The sequence below is a fragment of the Mastomys coucha genome, unplaced genomic scaffold, assembly GCF_008632895.1.
Source record: "Mastomys coucha isolate ucsf_1 unplaced genomic scaffold, UCSF_Mcou_1 pScaffold23, whole genome shotgun sequence".
Lineage (NCBI taxonomy): Eukaryota > Metazoa > Chordata > Mammalia > Rodentia > Muridae > Mastomys > Mastomys coucha.
The window spans coordinates 55,771,554-55,783,712 of record NW_022196906.1 but is presented as its reverse complement, the minus strand read 5'-3'; the positions used below and the strand labels follow the sequence as shown (position 1 = coordinate 55,783,712).

The window sequence follows — 12,159 nt, the reverse complement described above, 5'->3', positions numbered from 1 at the left end:
TGTGTGTGTGGGGGGGGGGTAACAGCCAGGGACAGAGCCAGCCACAGTGAGTTTAACCTCTCAGTAAAATAAAAACGGGCTGGACGTACCTCATCAGCTGCCCTCTGTCAATACTAGGGACCATCTGGCGGAACGAAAGGTTCTCAGCTAATTGGTATTTCCCATGGAGCCAGTGAAGAAGAGCTTTTGAAAAAATATGTGGCGGTGGTGGTGGTGGTGAAGTGTGCGTGCGTGTGTGTGTGTGTGTGTGTGTGTGTGTGTGTGTGTGTAGGTTGAGGATGACCAGACACACTTTTTCCAAGGTGCTAGCTCTGTAGACCATCTATTATATAAAAGTACATAGAGTCCCAACCCCCACCCCTACTCGCTTAAAGATGAAGAATCCAGCCTGTTTGTTCCAGGCAGATGTAATCACACAGTCAAGTCTAGAGGGCAGGACACTGCATGAATAATTCAAGCACTCCAGTCACTTGATTGTGTGTGCAGATAAAACACCAGTCAACCGCTAAACAGGTCAGCTGATAAACTTGTTTGCTCAGGCCTAACCACCATCCGCCAAATGCACCCGAGACCCACACTACAATTAGTGGCAGGGTTTTCTTCTACAAAACCTTGCAAGCCTAGGGAGTGGCCAGCACGCCATTAGGTCAGGGGTGTACTGCCCTGTTTCCCAGTCAGGGTTTCTCCACCTCTTTGCCTCTTTGTTCCTACACAGCCACAGGGTGAGTTCACCCAAACCAGAGACTGCTCAGCCTGCATTCATGCTGGGAAGGGGTTGGAAGGCCAAGGTAAAGCACCTGCAGTAAAGGGCTCAGCTGCAGGACCCTGAGCCTCTGAAATAAGCCCCTAGGTCTTGCCATGCCGGCTTCCTGGATGCCTTGGTCTCCCTACCTATAAAAAAGTGGGCAAAGATCCCTCTATCCCACCACTGGCAGCTGAGAGGATTAAAGACAATGTGGCCAGATCTCAGGCATTCTCTCATCTTTGAACCGTTTGAGGAATGGCCAGATATTCCAGATGAACACAGCTCTCTATATAAGTCCCACCACCAAGAGAGCACTGAGATGCTTAGCTCTTCTGAGTTCATAGCATCCCCGGGGCTCAGAATAGCTTTGCTCTGCCAGCCAAGGTGACTTCTTTGTGCCAAACAACCATGTATTCAGACGCGGGCAGCACCACCCATGCAGCCCTCAACATGCAAGGACATATTACACCTTAATTAGAAGCTCTTACAACAACAACTACTGCTATAAATTTTGAACCTGGGTGCAATTACCCTCTTTAAAACACGCCCAAGATACTATTCACAAAGGAGGGGGAGGACAGGAGTAAGGAAGTGGCGGTTCCTTGCACTGTGCAGAAATACCCCTCAAAGTCCTTAAAACAACCTGAGGCCCTGGACAGTTCTACCTAGAAGGAGGCGGAACCCATTTCTGGTCTATGCTCCCCAGAACCTTCTTTACATATACATATAAAGCAATGTCTGTTTATTATTTCTGTGGGCCAAGAACTCAAAATGTGGTAGCCTCCATGTGTGTGCACGCCTAGGGAACCAATTCCTCAGGAAAACCACAGCAGGCTTCCCACATCGCTCACTAAATGCTGGCCCCTCTCTGGCTACCCTTCACCCAATGGCCGGGGTGGGGGTAGGTCTGGGGGTTAGGGGGGTGACTACAGGAAGGGAAAAAAACTAGATTCAAAAGGGTCTCTAAGAAGCCACTGGAGCGGGCAGGAATCTGCTACACTCCCCCTCAGGGTCACCTGCCCTTCTCACCTGCCCTGGGCCCTGCCCCCTTTAAAGAGCAAAATTTAAACCTTGTAAATGACTGTTAATTTAGAGCAGAAAATCCATTCAAGTCACGGTCACCAAAGGCTAGAATGAGTCAACAGCCTTCTGAGATTTCAAGAACACCAATTGTTAAAAAGAACAACCGGCCTGCGCCATTTATACGTGCCAAGTCGAAGCTAATCGTCCGCCAAGCCAAATTATAGGCAGCCTCTCCTTGGAACACAAATAGACAAACAAGCCTCTCCCACAGCCTGGCCTAGCTCAGGACTAGCTACTGATATGCTCAAGATAAAGAGTGTTTGTATTTGCAGGGTTTGAGGTATACTGTTATTAGAGGGTGACAATGGGAGGTAGTTTACATATCCATCAAAGGATACCACACTAGCTAAACTGGTTTGACTTCAGGATTACAAAGCTGAGCTCAACTGCCAGCCAGCTCAAAAGGCCTGGTGAGGCTGGCCCCTGGGCAAGTTACTTCACCTCTGGGCTTCAGCTTCCTCCTGTGAAATGGGACACAGCTGCCTTCAAATAAAGAGAGTTGAGAAACTCGCTCCTAAATGCAAGGCACGAGGATTGCATTTCACTCTGGCTTTAAGTTTTTTAGGCCGTTAGTGGCTTCATTCCCTTACATTTCGACAGCTCAGCCTGGCTTTTAAGGCCCTTGAAGTGTAATCTTATCAAGGCAGTACATCTCTCTCTCTCTCCCTCTCTCTCTTTGCAAGAAAAAAGAAAGAAGGGGGGTACGTCTGCCTTTATTTCCTTTTTGAGAATTTCACATTAAAACAGATAAAAGCAGACAGCCTACTCTCTACCTCCGGGAGTCACACAGATCCTGAGGACCTGCTGGACAACTTTCCCTCAGGTCTTTGGTCCTTCAGCTACCCAGATCCTAGACCAGGCCTAAGTTCACAAATGCTAAAAGCTCAGCATCAGCCAGCAAAGCCCAGGCAGGCACCAGGTATCATTCAGAGCACTCACTGAACATTTATCCTTCAAGGCCAAGTGGGAATACCAAGAGAAATCACACATCTTATCACTTAAATATCTATTATTTATATAAAAAGGAAAGCACTTACCTGCTTGTGCATTTCAATATTCAAGCCATAGGACATCTCATAGTACTACAAAATAAAAGGGGGGGTCATTAACAGGCAACACTTCTCATTCCCCCACCCCACAAGGCTTTAACCAAACCATTCATTGGGTCCGAAGCCACTAAAGTCCACCCTCCCACAAAGGCAGTCTATGGAGGTGTGAAAGCTGATAGAGGGAAGTGGTCAAGCGTTCCTCTCCACTCCGAACACTATACACAAAAATAAGAAGAGTTGGGCTACCCCTATCCCACAGGCACCCCATGTACCATGTATGCTGTTTATACAAGGTGCGGGCTCTACAGGGAATGCTGTACACCCGCCTCCTCCTGTCCTCTGAGAGTTGGTTAGCACTGGGTGGAAGGTCTCTTATGTGGAAAGCCTGCTGCCAGCCTGCCCTTAAGTGGCTCCCATATCCACTCTCAAATGAAAGATGTCAACTTGAACTCAGGGTTAAAAGATGATCTAGCTGGGGAAGGAGGACCAGACTTCCAACTGAGGAAATCTTGAGGGGACACGGAGGCAGAGGGCTTTAAAAGGCTCCTCCAGTCTGGAAAAACTCCGGGGGAGGAAGATAGCCGCTTCTGTCCCATTCTGCCTAGAACCCAGCTGCCAAACAAAAGTTTCCGAACACTCCCAGGAGGGCTCCAAGAGGGATTTTTATACAACCCTGATACCAGCTCATCCACCTTTTACGTTACTAACCAGTTTAAGGCAACCAGCCCTCAGGGAAACCTTAAAAACACAACTGAAACGCTCTTGACAAAGGTGGCCTGGAATGTGTTTCTCTTTCAGCCGGTCCTCCAAGTGGCCGGAAAGAGGAAGCTGAAGAAGGGAGCCCTCCAGGGGGCTGTCCTGAAGCTGGGCCTAGCTCTGGCCTGCTACTGTCCCAGCTGGACCCAAAGCCTGGGTGCCCTGCCCTGCCCTCCCTCCGCCCTGCTGCGGGCTGCCTCTCACCATCACATAATGGCGCTGCATCTCCGTCTTCTCGTTCGCCAGCTTGTCGTACTCCACTTTGAGGCTGTGAGGGCAGGAGGAGACTCTCAGGCTTGGCGTCTACACGGCATCCTTCGAGACCCGGACCACTTGCCCGGCACCCTGAAGTACCCCCATTATCCAGCATCCTCCGGGCAGTGAGGGTGGCTGCCCACCACCCGGAGCCTGGCAATACCAACTCCAAACTTCCCTTGATCTGGCGAGGGGACTCGTCTCGGCCACGCGGGGGCGGGCCCGGACGCCGGCGCAAGACCCCGACCCTCGACAGGGCGGACTCTAAGAGCTGGGCGACCGCGGAACGCAAAGGGTTAAGGCTGCGCGCTCGGTGAGGGGAAACAAAAGGCGGAGGCCCAGCCGCCCCGCAGCCGGGGGTCGACGTCCCCCTTGGCCCCGCGGGGAATAGCAGGAGCGCGCAAGGCCGCCCTCCTCGCCAGCCGGGGGCCACCCCCCACCCGCCTTACCTGTGATACTGAGCTTGCAGGAACTGGAATTCGTCTTTGATCCTGTCACAGGACTCGGCCACAGTGAATTTAAATCCCGGCTGCCCGGGTTGATGGGGTGCCTGGAGCCCACAAGGACAACATAGAGGAGAGGAGTGGGCACATCAGAAGGGCTCCACGCGGCCCCGTGCCTCCTCCGGGTCCCTGGCCCCTCCCCGCCGGGAGCCACCAGCAAGGCCACCACCCCATAGCTCAGAACCTTCCCAGCAAGTTTTTCAACGCTCTCCCGACGGGGCCGGGAAGCGGGCATCCCGACCACCCCCTAAGCCAGAAGGGTTCCCGCGGCCAAGTGCCGAGGGAGCGAGTTGGAAGACTTAGGAGAGGGGCCCGGGGCGGGAGCCAGTGTCCCCCTCCAACGCAGGCCTCCCGGGCCACTCGAGTGCAATTACCCTTGGCTCTCAACGGCGCCCCCACCCACCCAGCCCCTTTGTGTGAGCGCACACACGCGCGCGCACCATAAAGGTAGCAACAAGCAAAATGGAGGTGCTAGATAAACTGCCTCGTTTACCCTGCCATGATAGATGCTTAAATAAGCCTAGTTGCAATTACTCACCGGATGTCTGCCTTGCGGATACATGGCAGGGAGGGGTCGCGATTCCGAGAGCTTGGAAGCGCTGAGAGCCCGAGCCGGGGACGTGCGGGGGAGGGGGGAGGCGAGCCCGAGCGGGGGGCGGCCGGGGAACCGAGAGCTCGCCCCCGGCCCCCCCAGCCCGCTCTCGCAGCGAAATCCCAGAGTCGGGCGTGCGCCCCAAGTGCAGACAAAGAGCGGCGGAGCGAGCGGCAAAGTCGTCGGCGGGCTCGCGCTTTGTGCGCCTAGGGCTCGGCCGGCTGCGGCCGGCCGCCTTCCCCCGGCTGCGTGGACAGTGTCAGAAGCCGGGTCTGCGTGGACATCATCGGCTCCCTGGCGGCTCCAGTGCGGGATCCCGAGGCCGGAGCGTTGGGGGGAGGGGGGAAGGCGGTCTCGTGTCCCCTCACGGGTCAATCAGCACGATGAGGCTGGAGGGGGGCGCGTCTGGGCAGCCCGGAGCATCCGGGGCGCGCGGGTCAGATCCCAGAGGCGGTCGGGCCCGGAGCTCGCGGCGAGAAGAGAAAGGAAGCAGGCCACCGAGGTGACGGCTTGAGGACCGTGGGTGAGGGCTAGAGCCCAGCGAGGGCGCTTCGACGCCCCCCCCCCCTTCCCGGAGAGGAGAGCCTGCTGTTTCGTCTGCTCCTGCCGCTGCCGCCAGCCCTTCCCAGGGCCGAGGAGGAACTCCGGGCTCAGTCGGTGCAAATAATGAGCCCTGGCATCCTAACTCCAGCCGGCATAGGAAGCCTCGGCGAAGGGGTCCTCTGTTCTCAAGTGGATCGGCCGCGTCTCTGATGAGGAGCGGTCGGCGTCCCTGCTGCCTAGGAGCGCGCAGGCTGGAGAGCACCGGAGGGGGAGACGTAGCCGGAGCCCGGGAGCTCTGCGGCTTCTTTCCTTCCTCCCAGCCTAGCTCTCCTCTCCGCGCCCCGACAAACCCCCAAAACACACAAACACACGCACTCAACACACACGTACACGCACTCAAAAAAAAAAAAAAAAGTGCCTCGGACCTGCGGATACCACACACAGACAGGCGAAGGGGGCCGAGCACGAGGTCTGAACTGCCGCGAGAGCAGTTCCAAATAGGGACTGAAAAGTAACAAAATAATGTGGCGGCTTCGCCTAGCGTTGGCCAATGGGAGTGCGAGGCTCCCACGTGGGGCCACGGGACTCGGACTGCGACTGGGCGCCGCCGGGCGCGACGTCACAATGCCCTCTTGTGTCTAAAACTATGCATGAAAAGTAGCAATCAGGCCCTACCCGCTGGTGACTTTCGCTTGGGAGTGAAAAACAGCGCTCCTCACATCAGGAATTAACCGAAAGACATATAATAAATAGATATATATTATAGTCCTGGGCTGCTAGGGTTTTTTTTCTCTTTTTTTTCCCACGATCTACTAGCAAATAATTATTTGGCGGGAGGGGAGGAAGAGAAAACGAATAACAACAAAAGGGGGAAAAAAAGGACAAGCTGTACAATCCTTAAAACCTGTGGCTGGTAGTAATGGATCAGTTGATTCTGCAGAGGCGGCGAACGATTGCCCCCCCTCTAATCTCATTAGGGTTGCAAAGCAGCCCAATTAGATACTATAAAACAAACAGAATCACTTTGTCAGTTTAATGTTTTCACTTCAAAAGATTTAGGGCCGATAAAATGCTGGCTCCCAAAGTTACCTCCGACCTCTAAGATTGTTCTCCAAACTGAGTTTCTCTTTCTTTTATCCGTTTCTGCCCCCTCTCCCACCCTTGGGCGCCCCGCTTTTCTCCTTTGTTCATTCGCCCTTCTTTTCAGAAAGCCAAATAAACAGCGCCTCTGATGCACGGCGGCTGCCGGCGAGGGGGAAGTCTGAGAACTCTGGCTTGGCGGGCCGCGCAGATGGAAGGGCCTGGCTGTCTGCGGATAACAGGCTCAGTAGTGCGGCTAGCCCCACTTGGGGCTCTTGCCCTTTGGGGACAGCTACGTCCTGGGCGCAGCCTTGCCAAGGCGGGTTCCTCAGCTGTGCTCCGGGCCCAAGATGGTGAAAAAGGGAATGCACGGAGTTGGGGCCCCCCTGGCTATGACCCAGAGTTCCGACCCCGTTTCTTGGCCTGCTGGCCTGCCTGGGCACATGCATCGGCAGCCACCCGTGGAAGAGCGACTCGAGCCTGGAGCGTCCCTGGTCACCAGCATCGACACCCAAGGAGGCGTAGACGTTCAACTCTGGGGCCCATCAGCTCGCAGACAAGGGTCACGTCGGGGCACACTGCCCACCCTAGGTCCGCGAGCCTCGAAGAGCCAACGCCGAGTGGGTCGCCCAGGTGTCCTCGGGTCCCTCCCCGCTTTCCCACCGAGCCTGCACGCAGGCACTCGCTCCTGGCCCGCTGCGGGCGCGCGCGAGCCGGGCGCGCGCCCCCGGAATCTATATTTTCCCCTCATTAGGAGCCTGAGTTTTGCGTTTGCATCTTAATGAGTAGCTGGGAGCGCGCCGGGACCTCCACGTGAGCGGCCGCCCCGAGATGGAGCCTCTCAGCGCCCGCTCCGGCCTCGACCGCGCTCCCCTCTTCATTTATTTATTCTCCTAAATAAAAACATAAATCGTGTACGATGCGCACCGAAAAGGGGAGGGGGCAGGGAGAAGCCTAGCTCGACAGATGCGAGCATCTGGCCAAAGCATCCATTAGTCTCAAAATGGCTCCTCTTTGGAGCTTCCCTCTCCCCTCCCCCTTCTCTGCCCTCCCCCTTACGTCACGGGTGGGCGCACCCGCTTCCTACCCGGCCCGCCCCTTTCTCGCTCCAGCCCCCACGTGGGGCGCGCCGGCCACGTCCCCGAGCAAGTCTAGAAACCAATCACAGACCAGCAAAGAGACTCTCGACTAGTAATTGGTGGAGATTCCGAGAGCTGTCAGTCCTTTGCCGGAGCTGTCAGTCAAAACCACGAGGGGTGGGGGAGCGCTGACAAATGCCGAGGCTTCTGAGCCTCCCGCTTGCAAATAGTGCTTGGAATGGCTGCTTAATTAGCTTTGAATGGCTTTTCCTTCCAGCTCAAACAATCTGTCACTACCATGTGGTATAAAGGAGCCATGCATAAAAAAGTAAGCAGAGGCTAAATATCAATTTGATTTTGTGTATCAAAGGAATATTTTATTTTTCTCCCTAGTAATGAAACGTATCAATTTAAATAATAAAAGGTAAAAACACACACACAAACCCTGGGAAAAAAAGAAGAAAAAAGAAAGAAAGAAAGAAAAAAGAAAGAAAATCAAAACCCAAACTCCACGATGTTCTGACTCCTGCGCACGTCTGAAATAGGTAATTTCTATGGGCCGCATTCGGGAGGAAGTCTGAGATTCTCCCTCTCCACCGCCCCCCTTTAAACTTGCATTTAGGTTTTTTGTTGTCGACGTTGTTGTCCCGGTCCTAGGAGTGCTGGGGGAGGGGTGTCAAGGGGAGGAGAGGTGAGGTTGGGGAGAAAGGAGAACTTTAAAGGGTTCTCTTTGAAGCTGCTAATCAAAGTGCAGGGGTTTTAAGACCCCTTAAACTGGGGGTCCACAGCAGGTCTTGATTTGGGAGCCGAGAAGGGGGGGGGAGAGCGGGTGTGCTTGTCGCCCAGATTTATTAAACACAATGCCTTCAAGATGCCCAAGCCAAGGCGCCTTACTCGGCCTCGCTCTCTTCAGTCTCCCTCCGGACTGGCTCGGACGGCGCCCTCCTGCTGGCGGCCGCCAATGCCTTGGGCTTTCAGGTCGAGTCTACGCGGACTGTGTACAGAAAAGCGCCGCAGCTCTGTCTCCGGTCTCCGCGTCTCCTGCCAGGGCAGTGGTGCTCCCAAGGACCCCACTAGTCAGCGAGAGCTAGTGCAAGGCAGACTCCACATTGAGTTCTCCTGTGAACCCAGGCGTCAGCACCCGGCCTGCCACATGGAGGATGAGCTTGATGGATGCGGTTTTGCCGAGCGCCACCCCCACGGCAGAGCCGAACTGCATGCAGCGGCGCTCCCCACAATGAGAAAGGACAGCCCTTGAGCGTTTAATAGGTACAAAGCAGGCCATGGTTACCCACTACGTCCTCCGTTCACTCCCAAGGCCTGGCTGACGGCCCGTCTTATAGGGTAGAAGAGAGGCTGATACACAAACAAAGCTTAGCAATAGGCCGCGAGCTAGGCAGAGAGGTTAGAATTGGAATCCAGGACAGCCAGATCCACCGCCAAACTCAGAAACTCCTTTGTTCGTGCAAGCCGAATCTATCTGAGCATTTACTGAAAGACATTCTATTCACTCATTCACTCATTCATTCATTCATTCATTCATTCTAGCCCTCTCTGAAGTCAGGTTGAGGAGCCTCTGGCTCCCAGGTCGCCCTATCACCTCGGTTTTTCTCCCCCTTCTTCAGTTACCCAGAGCCCGAAAGGGAGCAGGCCCGCCGGTAACTAGGTTCAGGTCCCTTAAGCTCAAAGCTCGCTACTGCTCAGAACCCCCACCCCATGCCACCCCCAAAATTTTGTAAGAAATGGAAATGAGCTTATTTTATGCTAGAGAAAGATGCACACAACACACTGTCCGAAGCGCTTGACAATTATTTTAAAGAAGGAGGGGACTGAAGAAAAAGACTTCAAACAGCTCTGTCTCCAGTTCTAATTGGAAGCGTTTCAACTGTTTATGTTACAAGAAGTGTCAGGGTCATTTGCTACCGGAGAGCTGACTTTTCATTGGCTGCTTAATTGAGTACCTCGGAGTCCACCCCACGTGGGAGAGGAATTCCTGGCACATTTAAAAAAAAAAAAAAAGTCACACGGTGAGATGGAAAGCCCGGGATGGATCTGCAGCAGCGGAGGGCCCCCAGCTCCTCATTAGGGATGTAGGATGACTGTGGGAACTTGGGGTGGGGACAGAGATGCTTCTCTGGTTCCTTAAAAATAAATCCAAAACACGTTAGATGGGTGTTATATGTTTTTCTCCGGAATTAAGAAAACAGCCTCTGGCTAGCCACCAGACTGTGGCCTGTCCTTTGAGGAACTGATCTCAAGGCCTAGGGTGGGGTTGTAAACCTCCCCTCCTGTCATTCCCAACCCCCAGCAGCTACTGGCCCGGATTTTTGGGAAGCCTCTTACGGAAGCTGGCCAAAAAAGAGAGTCTTCTCCCTCAAGGCCAACCACCTCTCTTTAGTTGATCCCGGGGTTCCCTTCCTCTGACCTGTTCATTGCTAGAGCAAGTTCCTCCCTCGACACACACACCCACCTCCACCCCCATCCTTCATTAATCCCAGATCTTCCTCTACAGGCCTCACTATGGGGCCAGAAGAAGGGGAATTTGTTATTTGTTTAACAAACTTAACATAGTGCTCACTCTGCACCAGATTCCAGTCTAAGCGCTGGGCAAATATTAACAAGTTTAATCCTCACCCAAAGAAAGAGGGCAGTGCCACTGATGTCACACACACCACCACCACCACCCCCACCGAGCAGATGGGTAATTGATACTACTGCTCGGTACAATGACTTCTTCAAGGTCACTATGGGAGTTGATGGACTTGAGTTCTGGCAACTCAGCTCCAGAGTCCACAACTTAAGGACACTTTGCCCTGCCAGTCAGGGCTGTAAGAGGAGCCCAGCTCACTTCAGCAAAGAGGCCTGAGACTTCTGGTGGTGAAGGGACTTCCCACAGTCTCTTAAACCCTCTTCCAACTCTCTAGCTGGGTCAAGCTTTGTGACTTTGGGGCACTTGTGAACTCTTTCTAAGCCTCCAGTTCCTCTTCTGTTGAGTGAGGAGAATAGCCCTGCCCACCTTGAAGTATTGCTTCCCAGATCAATGGGATAGCCCTGGCACATTAAGTGATCAATAACAGTTAGCTATGGTAGCCCTGTTGAAGTATCAACAGCTGGGGGATACAGCATCTGGAACATTTCTCCTCTCTCTCTCTCTCTCTCTCTCTCTCTCTCTCTCTGTCTCTCTCTCTTTCTCTCTCTCTCTCTCTCTTTCTCTCTCTCTGTGTGTGTGTGTGTGTGTGTGTGTGTGTGTGTGTGTGTGTGTGTGTCTGGTGTGGATGTTCCAGTCAGAGGACAGCAAAGTCGAGCATAGTCCATCAGGAGCACCCAGCTCCCTTTGAGCCTCCAGGAAAGCACAGGAAGCCCCAGTGCTTGCACACACCTATCTCCTGGCTCTGGAGTTTCCATTCTTTTCCATAACCCTTGATAACCTTGGATATCCTACCACCTGCTGAATCCTACAGGGAAAGCTTGGGTGAGGACAGGAACGAAATAATCGGAGGGGAAGATAATTCAAAGCTAACCTTTGAGGGGGTGGGGATGGGTAGAGGCAGAGCGAAATCTGAGTACGGACTCAGTCCTGTTTTCTGAGAAAAAACTGCAAGCGAGTTCATAACAAATATAAAGTGGTCTGATTCGGAGAGAAATGTGAGTCATAGTGTGAAAGGATTCTCTGAGGACCTGTTGGGAAGGTAGGGCTCAAGCTCAGCCCAGGAGTGTAGACAAAAGCTCTCATGGGCAGAGGAGAGCAAGAGAAGTCGTCTCTCTTGAAGCCTTCCAAGGTAGTCTTCCTTCTTTAGAGCCTTTCTCTTACGGCCTAGCAGGCTGTCATTTGGTCCTGAGGAAGGGAGAAGCTAAGCACTGGCTTCTCTAAAAACAAAACAAAACAACGATAAACAACCAACCAACAAAACCCCTCATCCTCATCCCACACTTATCCTAGACTTCTCATCTAGTGGAGGATGTCCCCGACGGCTATTTAGATCAGGAGTGAAGAGTCCACACCTTCAGTCTCTGTTTCTACAGCTGTAATATGGGAAGAGTAGTGTCTGGGTGCTAGTCCAACCAAGAGCTTACTGAAAGCCTACAGTATGCAGTACCAGAATGTGAGAGAAGCCCTTGCCTTTGCATAGACACAAGGCTATCCCAGTCTAGACTACTCGTAGACCTGTGTTAGATGTCAGCACAGGAAATAATACCGGGCAGAAGAGTTGGAGTTGACAATGGGGGTAGCTGCTGGTGAAGTGCTGCAACCTTGGTTGACTGAGAGTAGAGTTCCAGATCATAATACCAAAGCCCAAAGCAGCTCAACTAGGACTCTCTGGAGAGTCCCGGAATATTGGGTCTGCTGGGTTGTTCCACTACCTCTGTCCAGAAAGCTAAGGCAACCATACACCAGGTGATGATTTACAAATAGGCTACCATGTCCACCTGGGACTTGGTGGGGGGCAGGTGTGCAGTGTAGGCATGGAATGTG

The 12,159-nt window shown here is 53.4% G+C and overlaps 1 protein-coding gene across 13 annotated transcripts in view; it reads right to left on the bottom strand.

The window, feature by feature from the left end:
* The window catches only part of Tle3 (TLE family member 3, transcriptional corepressor), a 46,319-nt gene extending 40,264 nt beyond the window's left edge, over nucleotides 1-6,055 (bottom strand). For 9 of the 13 annotated variants that reach the window (XM_031346099.1, XM_031346098.1, XM_031346100.1 and 6 more), the window contains exons 1-4: nucleotides 4,930-5,094; nucleotides 4,338-4,438; nucleotides 3,838-3,901; nucleotides 2,866-2,910 (exon numbers count right to left, since the gene is read on the bottom strand). In XM_031346099.1, coding sequence (XP_031201959.1) covers nucleotides 2,866-2,910; nucleotides 3,838-3,901; nucleotides 4,338-4,438; nucleotides 4,930-4,953 — 234 coding nt within the window. In that variant the 5' untranslated portion in view covers nucleotides 4,954-5,094. Of the gene's footprint in view, nucleotides 1-2,865; nucleotides 2,911-3,837; nucleotides 3,902-4,337; nucleotides 4,439-4,929 lie in introns of all 13 variants that reach the window. The other 4 variants (XM_031346101.1, XM_031346105.1, XM_031346108.1 and 1 more) reach the window with 2 other exon arrangements.
* Between the last annotated feature and the right edge of the window lie 6,104 nt (nucleotides 6,056-12,159).